The following is a 16,448-nucleotide window of genomic DNA, read 5'->3' on the forward strand; positions in this document are numbered from 1 at the left end:
CAGCCAGGAGCAATTGTGTCTCACATCAACAGAATTTTAAGTTATTTAAATGCCATATTCTCTAGGTCTATGAAGTGTTTGAAGATTACCTATCTATCTGAAATATATCTATGTATACCTAGAAGACTTAACTAACATGGTTACAAATATGATTATCATAAATGACTAATTATTAACCTATTTTTAATTATCCATTACAATTTTAAATGAGTTACATAAACATAATACCTCAAACAAGAATAGAAATATATATATACAGTACAACAAAATTAACTTCAAGTTTGTATCAATAAACTAAAATTTATACCAATGTAAAACATTTTAAGCATAAACTAAAATCTATACCAATGTAAAACATTTTAAACAAATTGTTCTTTAAAAGTAGGTTGATTAATCTATCCTTTTATCTTATCATCTCTATATCCTCGTATATATCTATATCATATCCCCTTTTCTTTTTTAGAAAGAGATCACATTTATAATCAACCTATTTTAAATAAAAATATTGGTTTTTCTCTGTCCCACACCAGAGGGCTCTTTTGATTTGGGACACAAGAATCTCTTAACCATTTTTTTTTTTTAAAGCAATATGTCTGGGTTTAGAGGGGGAGTGAGCCAATTCCACCTCTAAAGCCAGCTTGGTATATTTGGGAATTTGGGCGTAGCATCTCTTACTACTTCCTGCTGGAGGGGGGCGCTGTATCTTATGGGGAAGCAAAGAAAATTTTAAGCCTATTTTTAGTCCTTGAGGCTGTATTGTGTGAACCAGTTGCCTTGAAACCGCTCTGGATGTTGGATCATCTGGGCCATGGTGTCATCGGAGACCTTTCAGGGGGTCTTGGCTGGTGAAACCTGATGTATCTTAATCTGGAACAAATCCACAGTCTCTGGCTTTCTGTGGAAACAAAAGCAAAACCTCTTTTCCAAAGTAACATATCCTTAAATCTAAATTTTGAAGTCAAGTTACCTTTAAAATATACATATTGGTTTAATTCAACATCTTTTTTGATCAAATGTTTTTTTGCAGTTAAAAATCCCAAAGACAACACAATCCAGATTGTCTGTGTAATATTCATCTTTACGTGGCTTTTTACATTAATTTTTTTGTCTCTTTCAAGCCTACGTATATTTTACACACATTGTAAATGATGTTATCTGAATCAGTCTTTTTGTGAGCCTGTTGCTTTAAACTGCATCCTTCTAAGCCTGAAACAGCGCTGTGGCTGCTGGCTCCGCCCACTTCAGCTTCCCAACATGGCAGTGGTACGTTTTCCGCCAGGTCTGGGAGTCATCAAGTCTCAGAAATAGTGGGTCTAAGCTTTTATCAAAGCAGCATGTAGCCCAGAAACCTTTTTTAAAAAAAATACTAGTAAAGACTAAATCTACTACACAGCATAATGTGCCGCTGGCAGACCCCTCATTCCCGCCACACGCACACGCCAGGAACCCGCCAGTGTTGAAACCTGCATTTTGTGGCGTCTAGCTGCTCATATGAGACAAGAAGCAGGAACCTGGTTTTGGCTCTGTTTAGAATTGGTTATTAAATATTCTCAGGTTTAAGGTGGAAACTCGAGCCGTTGGGCGCCCAACGAGAGGGCAAGAGTTTCTACCTAAAACCTGAGAAAAGATTCTAAAATGGAGCTAAAAACAGCTTCCTAATTGTCTCTCTCTCAAAGGAGCGGCAGCCTGCCGGTTTGAGCTACTGGCGGGTTCCTAGCGTGAGAGCTCGGTCTGCAGTATGGCGGGAATGAGGCCTCTGCAAGTGGCACATTAAGCTGCGTGGTGGATTTAGCCTTTGCTAGTACAAAACAAAAAGAGGTTTCTGGGCTACAAGCTGCTTGCATAAAAGCACAGACCCACGATGGCTCCCAGAGCTGGTGGAAAACATACCACCGCCATGTTGGGAAGCTGAAGTGGGTGGAGCCAGCAGCCACAGCACCGTTTCAGGCTTAAAAGGCTGCAGTTTAAAGCAATAGGCTCAAGGTAATATAAAAAATAAGCCACATAAAGATGGCTACCACACAGAGAATCTGGATTATGTTCTCTTTGATATTTGTAACTGAAGAAAAACATTTGATTGCAAAAGCTGTTGAGTTATGCCAAAATGTGTGTTTTAAAGGTACCTTAATTTCAAAATTTGGATGTAAGGATATGTTGCTTTGGAAAGGAGGCTCTGCTTTTGTTTCTACAGAAAGCCAGAGGCTATGGATTTGTTCCAGATTAAGATACATCAGGTTTGACCAGCCAAGACCACCTGAAAGGTCTCCGATGACACCATGGCCCAGATGATCCAACATCCAGAATCGTTTCAAGGCAACTGGCTCAGATGATACGGTCTCACGGACTACTCCATGATCCTAAAATTTTCTTTGTGTCCCCATAAGATACAGCGCCCCCCTCCAGCAGGAAGTAGTAAGAGAAGCTACGCCCAAATTCCCAAATATACCAAGCTGACTTTGGAGATGTGTAAAAGTTAAAACCTTCCTTTTAAAAAAAAGAAAGGGGAAGTGCTGTGGGATGGTCTGTATGTCAAATTTCTCTGATTGGTCAATAAATAAAACACTGGTTGGCCAGTGGCCAGGCAGGAAGTAGGTGGGACAAGGAGAGAGGAGAATTCTGGGAAGCGGAAGGCTGATGGGAGAGACACACTGCAGCCGCCCGCCATGACCAGCAGCATGTGAAGATGCCGGGAAGCCACCAGCCACGTGGCAAGGTATAGATTTATAGAAATGGGTTAATTTAAGATAAAAGAATAGTTAGCAAGAAGCCTGCCACGGCCATACAGTTTATAAGTGATATAAGCGTCTGAGTGATTATTTTATAAGTGGATTGTGGGACTGCGGGGCTTGGGGAGCCTGGAGAGAAGCTCTCCAGCTACAGACTCCCCTGGGGATTCAGCTCAACCTGGTAGATTCAGTTCAGGCAGGTCCAGTCCCCTCCTCCCTTCACCCAAGCTGAGCAAAGTGTCCCTGCATAGGCCCCAGGTTCCAAACAGCCAACTCATGCACTAAGGACAGGTCCCGGTCCCACTGCCTGGGTGCCTCCCAAACAGTTCAAGCTAATCAACTGTCTCACTTATCCAGAGGGCCTGATCCAGTTGGGGGCTCCTCAGCTATTGGTTCATAGTTCATGTGTTTCGACTAGTTTGGCTATTTGTCCCTGTGCTTTTTCTAATCTTGGTCTCAACAATTCTCACTCATACAATCCCTCCTCTTATTTTCTCATACAATGTATCATATAGTTTCCCCTCCCTCTATTCCTTCCAGTTCCTTTCCTCCTTTCTCTACTCTGGATCCACTGACTTTCCGTTTCTCACTAGAAAAGAACAGGCTTCTAAGAGATGACAACCAAACATTACAAAATCAAATATAACAAGATAAAGCAACAACTATCACACTGAAGTTTGACATGGCAACCCATCAGAAGGAAAGGAGTCCCAAGAGCAGGCACAAGATTCAGAGACCCATTCATTCTCACAGTTGGAGCCCCATAAAATTACTAAACTAATAGCCATAATACATACTGAGAAGACCTATTGCAGACCCATATAGGCCCTGTGCTTGCTGTAAGCTCATATGTGCCTTGCTTAGTTGAGTCAGAGGGCCTTGTTTTCCTGATTTCCTCCAGCTGTTCTGGCTATTCCAGTCTCCATAGGATTCCTTGAGTATTGAGATGAGGGCCTTGTTGGAGATCTCCCATTTAGATTCTCTCTCCGAATAATGTCTGGCTGTGGATCTCTGCATCTGTTCCCATATGCTGCTATTGAGCTTTTTTATTAAAATATTTTAGCAAAACCATAAACATACCCAAGTGTTAGCCTTATCTTTACATAAATATAATGTTTGCTATTATGAAACTTATTGTAGCAACCAGAAGCATTTAAAGATGAACTGATAGAGATGATCTTATACCTGCGATACCCCCACAAGATGCCACCTGGATCCATCCACTCCAGTCTCCCTATAGCTACACCTCACTTGACCCCTCAGTGTTCACTCATCTCAGGAAAATATATTATTATAAGCCAGTCTTAGAGGATGAGATAATTTCTGAAATGGGAACTGTAAGGAAATAATTGACTTGAATATAAGCTTCTTGTCTAATAGGAAAAAAAGTTGAAAATTATAATTAGATTTGTTAAAAAAATCAGTAGGAAATACAACTGTAATTTAACTCAACAGCTCACCCTATGTTGGATTCATGAGCAGAGGGAAAATGAAGGTCCCCTGGTGGGCTATTCTGTTTGTTTATTTGCTTATTTTGCTACTATTAAACTCCCCATCTGTCTAGCTCAGTAGGTTGTTATATTAATCGGAAATCCTCACTGCTGGTCATGATTCCTTGGAATCAATCATTGGATCTCACAGTTAGTTAATTTTATTCATTTTTTTCTTGAGGAAACCAGGACACAAACTACTGTTGACTGTTTGTTGTAATCCCCTTTACTACTGCATTCTGTTAGCATTAAAACATATTTAGAATTGCACTGCAATACATCTTCACAAATGCTGAACTGTTTACTAATTTCATCCCATGTGAAGCACTCCATCAATAGCAATATGATTCCTATTTTGCTCACCATGTCACAACTCATGGGTTATAAAATATTAGTTTTAGCTGAAACTTTCAGTCTAATTTTTCCAAAAGCAAATCAAGAAATACATACTGAGATCAAAGAATTAAATTTACTCTTAAAATGGTATTTCCAGAGCAAGAGCAATAATCTCTGAAAATAACTCACACTCAAATTTGCAAAGACATTCTCATTCAAATCCTGCAGCCGACATTTTTACCAAAGTCACGGACCTTCTAGAACAATGCCAGCATGCTTCTAACATGTCTTTTGAAGAATCAATAACTAGAGAATTAATAATTACGATTCCTCTCATTTCTAAATTTGATCAAAAGTGGGACATTGAATATGATGAAAATATATTGTATGAAATTCCCAAAAGAATTAATTTTAAAAGTACTTGCTTTTTCCAAAAAAGCCCATATTATATAAAACATTAAAATGTAAAACAAGAGGAAAAATAATTTGTTAGCTAGAACTTCGACCAAGTTTCTATCTAGTAGTTCCTTATAGGCAGACAGAGATAGTTTTGAGAAATTGTATCGTAATTTCTACTTCTAAGAGACCAATGAACAACCCTATAGCTAGAAATCAACTGTTTTCCTTCAACTTTTTTCTTGTTGACTATCATTCAAAGATTTCCTGCAGAAGATTCTGAATCGAGAGTGGATATATTTTGTAGTATATGTGTTTCCTTATTTCAAAGAAGAAATTATTTTGTTATATTTGAAATTCATCTCCAGTCAAAATCCTTCAGAATAAATTTTGATGTCTTATAATATGAAGCCTTTTTGTTGTTGTGGTGGTGGTGGTGGTCGCCCAGTAAAAACTATTAATAGGGTTTTTTTTTTTGTGTGTGTGTATCTTGAAAACACACAAATTCATATGAGGGCCACTGTAGAATCCAGTATTGTCCATAAAATGAATTAAGTTGCTTTTGATATTATCAGAATAGAAAATATATGTTGTTGGGCATTACACCAGATTCTCCAATCACTCTGTTTCCAGAGACTCTGGAGAAAGCATTAACTTAACCTAAAATATGCCAAAATTAAAACAAATGCAGTTTTATAGAATGGCATTATGAAGTAAGAAAATTCCACTCTGAGTTATAATAATTTTCTTAATTTTATTGTATTTATATGATTCTAATGTCAAATTCATTAGATAGTTGCACATGCTCTGATTTTTTTGTATGGGCAGGAATGTGAATAGTACTATCTTCCAGCTCTCTCTATAGCAGCCATGTGGCTATTTGTATGTAAGTTTTTCAGTTCTCCACTTTTTTTTCAGTGGAGCATTGACATTAATGAATTCATTGTAATAAGTTGTTACTCTATTAATTTTGTGTACTATTCATGTTCCTGCAGTTACTAAGACAAATCTTTCATGTTTTTTAAAGGTCAGAATTGCATTTTTCCCCTTCAAATCAAACTTAATTGATCAGAAGTTTGAAGAAGACAATGTAGACCTAAGGAATGGGTAAATTCAAACAGATAGCTATGGCTGTTTAAGAGAGAGAGAGGCAAGATCAATGTGGTTCAAACCTATGGCCACTTCCAAAGAAAAGACACACCTTAGTAGCTGCCTCAGCTGATACTGTGAGAAAAATTCTCACTGATGTGGGTTGATAATATATGTATCGAATCTAGGTGATTAGAATTGTTGGTTTGAGATAGTAGTTCTGGGTAATGTAGATAAGTGGGTAAACCTGATTTAAAGTCTGAGGTCATCAAGGCAAGAATTGGATACAGCTTGAATGTCTACTAGGGCAATCAAGAGACAGTTACATGTTAAATACTTTCTCCCATGATGCAATAGGCTTTATGTGAAGATTGAAGAAAGCCTAGGAACTGAAGGTGCTTTATTAATAAAAAGTATTACTGATAGCATCCATGTGTCATCAAGGAGGAAAATTACTAGAGAATCACAGCAAGGGATCTATCTCCATGCTGAGATGGAGATGGCACCAAACACCATTAGTAATGTCCAGTAGAGATCTATTGAGAAAGAGCAGAGTTCAGCACAGATTAGCAATTTCTAAATAGTCTGGGGCAGATGAGAGAGTATGCCAGTATGGGGATATAATTTCAGTAATAGTGGTTGTTGACATAACCCAGGAAGTATTAAGTACATGTGAATATATAGATACATTTGTACATACACATATACTATATGAATACTCATGCATATGGTGTACACATATGTAGACGTGTTTACATGTGAGTGTGCATAGCATGTAGTTTGATCATAGATTTTTGAACTCACCAGTTGATTCAATGTTAAAATTATAAAATTTTATTTATTTTATTTTAAAAATAAATAAATTCTCTGATAATTTTCTTTAAACAACTTCGTCTTGCCATTGAAGAGTATTGCACGAGTAGGCATCTACTGGTCTTAAATCAAATTTTAAAATAGGAGAAATATACTTCCTTTCCCTGTAATATGAACTGCAATAATAAAAATTCAGATTTTTTTACTTTTCTGTAATTTATAATTCTTACTCTTCCTTAAGTTGTGATACAACCATAGAATGACCAGTTTCTATTTGGTTCCTGCTTTTCTTGTTTATACTGTTTCCATATTTTACTGACTTGTTTTATTAAGGAACTTTTTGTTCATTTTACATACCAACCACAGATCGCCCCCTCTTCCCTCCTTCTGCCCCTTCAGCCTTCCCCCACAACGCATGCCCCATTCCCTCCTCCAACAAGGTATGGCCTCCCATGGGGAGTCAGCAGAGCATGGTACATTCAGTAGAGGCAGGTCCAAGTCTCTACCCCTGCATCAAGGCTATGCAAGGTGTCCCATCATAGGTAGTGGACTCCAAAAAGCCAGCTCTTGGGCATATTTTACTGACTAACATTAAAATTGCTTTTATTGTTTTTTGGAAGGCTTTTCTCTTCAGGTTTTTGTATTTATTTCCTCAATGTATAACGTAGATTATATGACTTACGAAAGAAATCTATCATAATAAAATCCCATGGAAAAAATAATCTATGAACCTGGAAAAATATGGATACCAGAATATATTCCCAAAGCCTGATTCAGTGGGCACTTACTGCTCACATTGACCAGATTACATTTATTTATCAGATTATTTGCAAAGTATATTTGTAACTATTCTTTTGTGTTCTAGGGAAGAATATTGATAAAGTTGATATGATTATTAGTCATGAAATATATTATCTTTATAAATATATTTTATATTTTGTCTTAAGAGACAGTTAAAAGTTTATGTATAATCAGTTAATGATCTTAAAGAATATAGAATTCCTTCACATATCATCCATAAATCTTGCTTGGCTAAAATTCTATATGTTACTGGATGAGGTAGAACAGTGAAAAGAACACAGTTTTATTCCATATTCATCATAACCCAGTCTTTTATTTTATTTAAAATAATACTTTCACTATAATGTGCAAAGTGAAAATACAATATTTTGGACATTTATAAAGAATCAATACAATATCTCATTACATTTGAAAAGAATTAATTTTTAGCCAAAATTAAACTTTCATTTAACATGTATTTCAATTATATTGCAGAATTTTAATTTTTGTTTTATCCTGCCTATAGCTTTTATAGATTGTTCTTTACTTTCTTAGGGATTTCAAGGCAAGACTGGTCCCCCTGGGCCAGGAGGTGTGGTTGGACCGCAGGTATGTCTCTTTATTTTTCTAGCATATTTAATCTTATTTTTTGTTTATGTTTTCTCTTTACTAAGATGACTTCAATTGGTGTATTTTTAGCAAAGTGATTTATTATTAATTATTATTATTATTATTATTATTATTATTATTTTGATTTGGTTTGGTTTGGTTTAAGACTAATTTCTCATAGCATCCAGACTAGCTTTAAACTCATTATGTAGCTGAGAATGCCTTTGTGGAAAAAGTGTTTGCACATTAACAATAAGCTAAAGCGTTTCAGTCATTACAGACAAAGGAACTTAGACCTGGAAATGTGTGCAAAGAGTGGACGTGTCTCTTTACCCATGTCCAGAACATGGAAACGTGATGTATTTTTAGTAAAACGCAGGGGATGCTGTCTCACAAGCAACTGCAGTAATGTGTTCCACTTTCAAAGAGTCTCGGATGCTGATTGTTCTCAGTATATGTGTTTAACTTAAATCGTTCATTCTGCTGTGGCAGTGTAGAGCAACAGGTCACCATTCCCTTTTTACACTGGAGGCTTATCATACTCCAGCCTTTAAAACAGCACCCACAGAGGGGCACATAGAGAACCTGGCATTTCCCCTCAGCATTTGCTATCCCTTCAGGCAGCTGGTTTTTTAGTACAGCTTCCAGTACAAACTCAAGGACTGAACTCTGGGACCCCTTAGCTTTTCCTCAGACTTTGTCAAGTGAATATCAATTAACTATGTTTGTATGGGGGTTCCTGGGTCATGGAAAAGGAAAAAAAACCTGCTCATTTGTTTGGGGGCCAAGAGACTTTGACTTATTATCAAAGCAGTGAGTGACTCCTTGAGTACCACCAGAGTGGCATCAGTGTCTCAATATTGTAAAGCAGACTTGACACCTTGTATAAAGAGAGGAATGAGGTGAAATTATCATTTATAACACAAAGTATTAAAGAGTAGTTGGTCTAGCTTCCCTCTCAAGCAGTTCTAGTTTTGAGCAAGGAAATTCTCCTTGCATAATTCATACAGTTCCCTGGCACTTCTGGCTATTCTCACCAACACTGCCATAAGCTTCTCAAACACTTGCTGCATATACTACTTTCATTAAGTTCTAGGAAGTGTTTTGTTATGCATCATGAAAATAAAGGAAAATAATCCTGTGAAGGACAGTAATCTTTGAGTTTGCTTGCTATTGTTTTGGCAAACATGACAGGACATTCTAATATGGCTTTACTTGTCTGATTCAGGGACCGACTGGTGAGACAGGTCCAATTGGTGAACGTGGGCATCCTGGACCTCCTGGTCCTCCTGGTGAGCAAGGACTTCCTGGTGCTGCAGGGAAAGAAGGTGCAAAGGTACAATAAGATCAAGGACATCCACTTACTCCAAACCTCTTTGTACTCCTCATCCACTATACATGTGTATTATGTGTTTCCATACTACTCAATGTCAGAACAATTTGCCATGGAGATATTTATTAAGGTTACTGTATTTCAAGACATTACTGAATAATAGCCCAAGAATCATTTCATTGACCATAATATCACCAGTTTGTATAATACCCTTACATCTGGGTATCAGTATTTTAATATGTATGACACCCCTAATGACAACCCTTTAATTATATGATGCATATTGTCTTTAAATAAGGGTGAGATGAGAGCTACTCACCATTTTGTTCATAGAAACTGTGTAGAAATTATTTTGCTAATGGTATGTATTTTGTCTCTCAGGGTGACCCAGGTCCTCAAGGTATCTCAGGGAAAGATGGACCAGCAGGAATACGTGGTTTCCCAGGTGAAAGAGGCCTTCCTGGAGCCCAGGTATGCTCAACATATAAGTAAAGCACATGGATGAAATTTTTACTCAGAGTCATGAGTAAATAATGAGCTATATATGAATCTATGCATTTCATTATCTTAATATACATGTATATTCCTGCGTGTGTTGCCTTCAGAAAACACTTCCTGTCATCTCCATTTTTGTCAGTCACACAGTGCCTATTAATAGTCACTTTATATGTATTCAATTGCTTTTTTTTTTTTTTTCACTTTTATCAGGGCGCACCTGGACTGAAAGGAGGAGAAGGTCCCCAGGGCCCGCAGGGTCCAGTTGTAAGTAGGATGATAATAGATAGCCATGCTGTCCATAGTTGCAAATTACAGCTCTCCTGTTATTACTCTCATGCTGTGATCCCACGGTGTGTGGAAGAGAAAATAAACATGTGTCAATCAAAGCACTCAATGCCGGGTTTCTGCTAATTGCAGGCACTAATGAGTGCAGAAGCATGAGGGTTTAGAAGGTTGGAAAGATTTGCTCTGGCAGGAGATATGGAACTTTCTTACCTCTCACTGTTCTTAATGAAATAAATCATAATTGTAAGGACAATAATGTCATGAATAGGAAAAAACCTGGAAAGGTTGTGGTTTGAATTTGTTTTCTTATTCAGCCTCCCATTTAATAATTAGTTGTAAAATAAGCTTCAATTTCATATGTGTGTTCTGTCTGAATTAAGTACTTGATGAGACTTGAATTTTTCTGTGATATAAAAATATCAAGTAAGAGTGAAAAATAATGTCATTTCCGGGCTTGTAGTGATTGTCACACATTTCTGTAACATCATGAATTGGCAATGAGCAAGCATCAGGGTTTGGCTTCACATTTATTCCTGAATTCCGTGTAAACTCGGCTGAGAAACAGAGGATGGCCCTCCTGTGTTTCGTGCCACCTCTGTTCTCAGCAATGCCCTGAAATATTACTATAGCATACAAAATGCCATATTTAGAGGCCTTTTCTCATTTGATCCTCTTCCCCCCTTATAGAACTGAACATTTTCTTAGCTCTCTTCAGAACTTCTATCCAGTGCAGACTGGAGCCATGCTAACCACTTTATAGTCCTTTGCTTATGACTTCATCGTCATTTCTGCTACCATATCCTCTGTTTAGTCCCTTTGTTCTCTTCCTAACAATATGGTAACACTTCTCCTTGACTCCGTTCATTGTGCTGCCCCTCTTCTAACAGTCCTTTTGTCACTGGGAGTAGAATTTCAGTATTATACACTTCTCTAACTATGCCATGATCTGATTGAACCACACTTGTGGGTCCATACTGCCTTCAAAATCAACTTACTAATCATGGTTGACAAATCGTGTTCTTTATGTCATCCTAATAGCAATGGGCTATCCAGGTCATTATCCTTATCGCCCCTTAATTTCTGCCATATGATGTTTTGACACCCTCATGTTACTCAAATCACTATGATTTTTGACAGTATTAAACAATTTTAACTTACCAGCCTTTAACCTTTAACGCCAGGTCATCCACCACTTTTTTATTTTGTTCTTTCTCAGTCTCACTCTCTCTCCATCTCTTTCTATGTCTCTCCCTATGTATCTGTGTAGATGAATTTCTAAAATGGTTTTACTATATAAAACCACCCAGCCAAATATAAGGGTGAAAGCCTTAGATCAGGAAAATAGGGAAAGCCACCAGCCAACCTTACCTCACCAACTCTGCAGCTTCCAAATTCGAATTACTTCCTGTCTACCCATGCTCAGGTTTCTCTTCAGATCGCATAAATCTTTTGCCATCCACCACTTTTTTGTGGCCTCTGAAGTCATTGTTGAATTCACTTGCACAAACCCACACCACACACATAAAAAAAAAATTAAAAATAAAACCTCCAAAACTAGGATTTAACTAAATGAAGCATGAAGATTGTCAAAAGCCTTCCCTCTATATTTTTAATTAACTTAATAATTATATATTATTTTATTTACTGACTGATGGGCTTGTTGATGTTTTGTTGTTCTGGCTCTGGTGGAACTTTCTTTATATGGAGAATGCATATAAGAGGAAGGAGACCCAAATTTCCCAAATTATGTCCAACATTTTACACACTTACAATGGACTCTTTACCCCGTCACTATCAATAACACTGTTGTTACTAAGTCTTCAGATTCTATTCCCTCCTTTGTGAGTTATTTCTTCTTGTCATTTCTTCAATAGCTTCCATGCTTTTGTCATAGTTCCTTTTTCTTCTCCCTTCTCTACCTTTTATTCCTGAGAGGTCTCTTTCCATTGTATTTTGCTCATTTTTCAGAGGGCGAAATAGAGATTTTGGAATGATTGTACTGATGGCTCTTGATTCTTGTGGCCCCCTTCTCAAGAATAAGGTGTTGGCCAGGACCAATGACAAACTATTGTAGCACTAGTACAAAACTTGGAGATGATCATCAGAGTTTACACTTCAAATTCTAGCAATGCTTGATGCTCCATCTGGACTTTTATTTTGTATGATTTAAAGTATATCATGAGGAGAGTGTAATGACTTCCCTTCACAGTATTGAAATGAAGGTCACCTTGGCCTTAAAAATATGGAAATACACATTTTTGTTTTCTACATAGCTTTGTAACACAAGAACTCGCTTGTGTTTCTGTTTTTCCTCAGTGAGCTCCATTTACACTGAATGCTAATGAGATGTTTTGTCTGTTTTCTGCTTTCATAGCTTTACAGAATTTCCCTAGAATATGAAATGAATAATGAAAGAAACTGATAATATATGTTTTTTTACTCTCCTCATTTGTGCACCGGTTAGAGAAACAGCCCTGTTTCTCTACACTCACCGGCCCCAAACTGAACACTAATGCCATAGCTTCCTGTTCAGTTAGCATTAAAGGATTTTAGGGAGATGTTGCGACATTTAAGGGGATGGGTTGCAGAAGTGGGGAAAGATAGCATTAAAGGAAGAAACTGAATAGAAGGTTTAATCTTCACAATGTGGAAAGCATATACTCTTTTTACATTTAGTAGCATAAGAAAATGTTTTTAGTATGGAACACTGTTTGTAGGAATAAGGAAAGAGAAACCGCCTTTGTGAACCTTTGCTTTCTGACTCAGAAATTACAAAAACGATAGTTTAGTGGTTTTTTTTTAGGTTTTTCAGCGTGTTCGTTCCAGTTTAGCATTTCTGATATACTGCCATTGCTGGTCAGGACACAAGGACACAATAATGCTATATGGAATAATCTCTACCTATCTAACAATGTAAACTTAGTGGCACAATAGACCCTCTTAATCTTGGATGTCTCTTACTCACTTTCAGTTTCATAACTACTAAAGTTTATGTGTGTCTTTTAAGCATAGACATACCTAGGCATAATTATCGAAAATCAATTCATTGTTTTCATATTTTATCTTTAGGTACATCACAATACTAAACATTTCAAGAAACTAATCAGAGTCTATTTCCATTCATATTTTATTGATGAAAAAAATGAGCCATAGAGAATTTGGTCAAGATCAGAACTATTGGCTCCAGGGCTGGAAAGAGAAGGCTCACACTAACAAACATTTATTTATGAAATGCCTTGTGCCAATAACTACCACAAGTGCTTTGTCATTGGAAAAAATGAGTGGAAATCCCTGCCTTTGTGAGCACCATCAATTTCTCATTTTAATCTATATGTCTATTTTATACATAACTGACAATAAAATAATTTTATTTACTACACAAAAGTAATTATATTTACTATACACAAATTCAAATTTTCTTTTAATCAGTTTAGATACCTAAGTTTTATGAAGATATTAAGCATGTAGATGAGTTTCCCAATGGTAGGAACTATTATATTACATAGTTTTCCTAGAATGTATTACATGAGCACAGAATCCAAATTTATTCATGCTAAATGCATAAAAAAATTCTTCTAAAATTGAGCTGAAACTCAAAGAAAAGAAAGAGATTGCCTTACCAGTGGTTCAGTTGTGACTGAAGGACTGGAAAGTTTTGTTTGTTCAAAGCTGGTCGAAGACTTAAGATTCTCAACTTCACTCTACATCATTTGTTTAATCAACAGGCACCATCAGAGGTTTTCACTTTACATTTATTAATGGATAAAATAAAATCAGTGCTGAGCATTCCATTATTACAGATATACAGGTTTATGGAATTTCTGTAATAACAAGTAAAAAGAGGGAATTGCCGCAGTACCCTAGGGCACAGGTATACACCGACAAGCCTCTTTGCCTTCCCATCATTTGTCTTAATGCTGATGAAATCTGACAAGATCATGAGAAATATTTTAACTACAGAAAAGTAATATATTTTGTTATTAATTTTAATGCAGCTTCCAAAAGCAAGATGATAATCTGAAATTTAATCTTCGGAATGCTTTAAGGCAGAAAGTAAAATAGTTTCCTTTTTAATAATAACATATAATATCTACATACTCTGTACACTTCCTTAGATTCAAAACAGCAGCATTCCATCTCTGCTTAAAACATATTAAAATGTTTATATAAAATATTTAGTTTAATTTTAAATATTAAGCAGAGTTTACTTTCAACAAACACATTTTTTTTTCCAAAATGAAAGCTATGAGTCACATGTCAATAATGATACATCAATTAGTGTGACACATATGTCTTCAGGTTTTATAACCAAAACTTTTAGAGAAAATAAATATTCAATTAATGTTCGCCAAATTGCTATTGATGGCACTTGAGTGACTCAGGTTTTAACTAAGACCAATGTTCCACATAAATCGAAAAGAGACAAATGCACATCATTAATAAATTATGTTGACTTTCCATAACCATGTATTTTATTTGTATATATATGTGTATGTGTTTATGTATACATATATACCCTGTATATATACTGTATATATATACACCATGTATATATAGTGTATGTATATATACATACCTGTAGGTATGCATATATATACATATGTACATTATATATATATATATATATATATATGGAGAGAGAGAAATAGAGACATAAGGATGTGCAATATATACACATGCATGCACATATACATATATTTTACAAAATACTAAGTGCAATTTTTTTATTGCAGTTGTGTTCTTATATTTATGATTTGTAACACTTAACTAGTAAGCAGGTAATATTCACACAGTTCTTCCTTGGTTATTTTGCAGTGTAACAAACATGTGATTTTTTTCATTTAATTCTAGCTCATAAATGCCTTTTTGTTTAAATCCAGTTGAAAATTTGACAAAATTCTTCAAAATTCTTTCCCTTAATTTTGATATCTCACAGTTATAAAAAATAAATCAAATGCTTCATTTACTCATAAAATAAAGAGGAGAAAAAGATATCACATTTTCATGGTACTTTTTCTTCTATAACATCAAATTTGAATCTTTTTAATTTAATGACTACAAATAAAATACATGGATGAGAAGTACTCTGTTACAGAAGAATTTTAACAAATTAACATTGAGAAATTTAAGGAACACATATATCTATCATCTTCAATCAGTGCACACCTTAGGGAAATTGAGTAGGTATTAAATTCTAAGAATCCCGGAGCGGGTAGCCTGGGAAGTGAAGCATTGATGTCCTCAGAGAACAATAGGAAGCTTCTCAGAGAGAGTGGTGAAGGAGGTTCCAAGGTTAGTGCCCCTCATTTAAAAAAAATGATAGTCCTGGAATTTTTTGAAACCAAAATGAAAATTGAAAAAATGACCAATTAGTAAATGGTGAAGCACTATGTAATTATAAATTCTTGATGGTGTTACCGTTGTTCATCTAGTATAGTTAATTCCTTAGCTAATGAAAATATAAATTAGAACAATTTAGAAAAACTGTATTTGCTTAATAATAAGATTACCAATATATGGAAATTATTATGTCAGTCAGTTACTACTAATACACTATATATGTTTTGTTAATAACCACTATTAGGTGTTTTGAAATGTTATTTATATGTATATGTTAACTTAAGGAAAGATACTAAAATTCATATTTCTTTGATCCATCTGTATCTTAAAATAACACGGTAATTTATAGCATAATGATCCATCTAGGAATCTAACCCAAAGCCTGCAGAGTATTGGATATTGTAACTAGATTTTACTTGAGCTGTGCTTAATTTAGTATATGCATATTTCACATTTTCTACACTCAATATTTTCTTAAATTGTTACCTCAGATAAATATAGTCTCTTTAAGATTGTGTTTTAAATATTTACAGTGTATTTTACAGCAAATTAATTAATGTACATAAGTTGTCTTTTTTCAAAATCAATTGTACAAACTTACCAGTTGTGAATTGTCTCATATTGTTAATGAGGCCAGTGGTCAGTAGAGGACCAAGATAAATTTGCAGGTTCTGAGGAAAAATTCCGAAGTCTGTGCTAACAGCATACTTTATTGTATGGTGTATATTTGAGAACTTGTGAGCTCAACTTTTG

At 35.7% G+C, this 16,448-nt stretch overlaps 1 protein-coding gene across 1 annotated transcript in view; it reads left to right on the plus strand.

Annotated features, from left to right (window-relative positions):
* Positions 1-16,448, plus strand: part of Col11a1 (collagen type XI alpha 1 chain) — a 201,646-nt gene that overhangs the window by 126,513 nt on the left and 58,685 nt on the right. The window contains exons 38-41 of the mRNA XM_042279780.2: positions 8,186-8,239; positions 9,468-9,575; positions 9,954-10,043; positions 10,281-10,334. Coding sequence (XP_042135714.1) covers positions 8,186-8,239; positions 9,468-9,575; positions 9,954-10,043; positions 10,281-10,334 — 306 coding nt within the window. The remainder of the gene's footprint in view (positions 1-8,185; positions 8,240-9,467; positions 9,576-9,953; positions 10,044-10,280; positions 10,335-16,448) is intronic.

The sequence above is a fragment of the Peromyscus maniculatus genome, chromosome 6 (genome assembly GCF_049852395.1).
Source record: "Peromyscus maniculatus bairdii isolate BWxNUB_F1_BW_parent chromosome 6, HU_Pman_BW_mat_3.1, whole genome shotgun sequence".
NCBI lineage: Eukaryota > Metazoa > Chordata > Mammalia > Rodentia > Cricetidae > Peromyscus > Peromyscus maniculatus.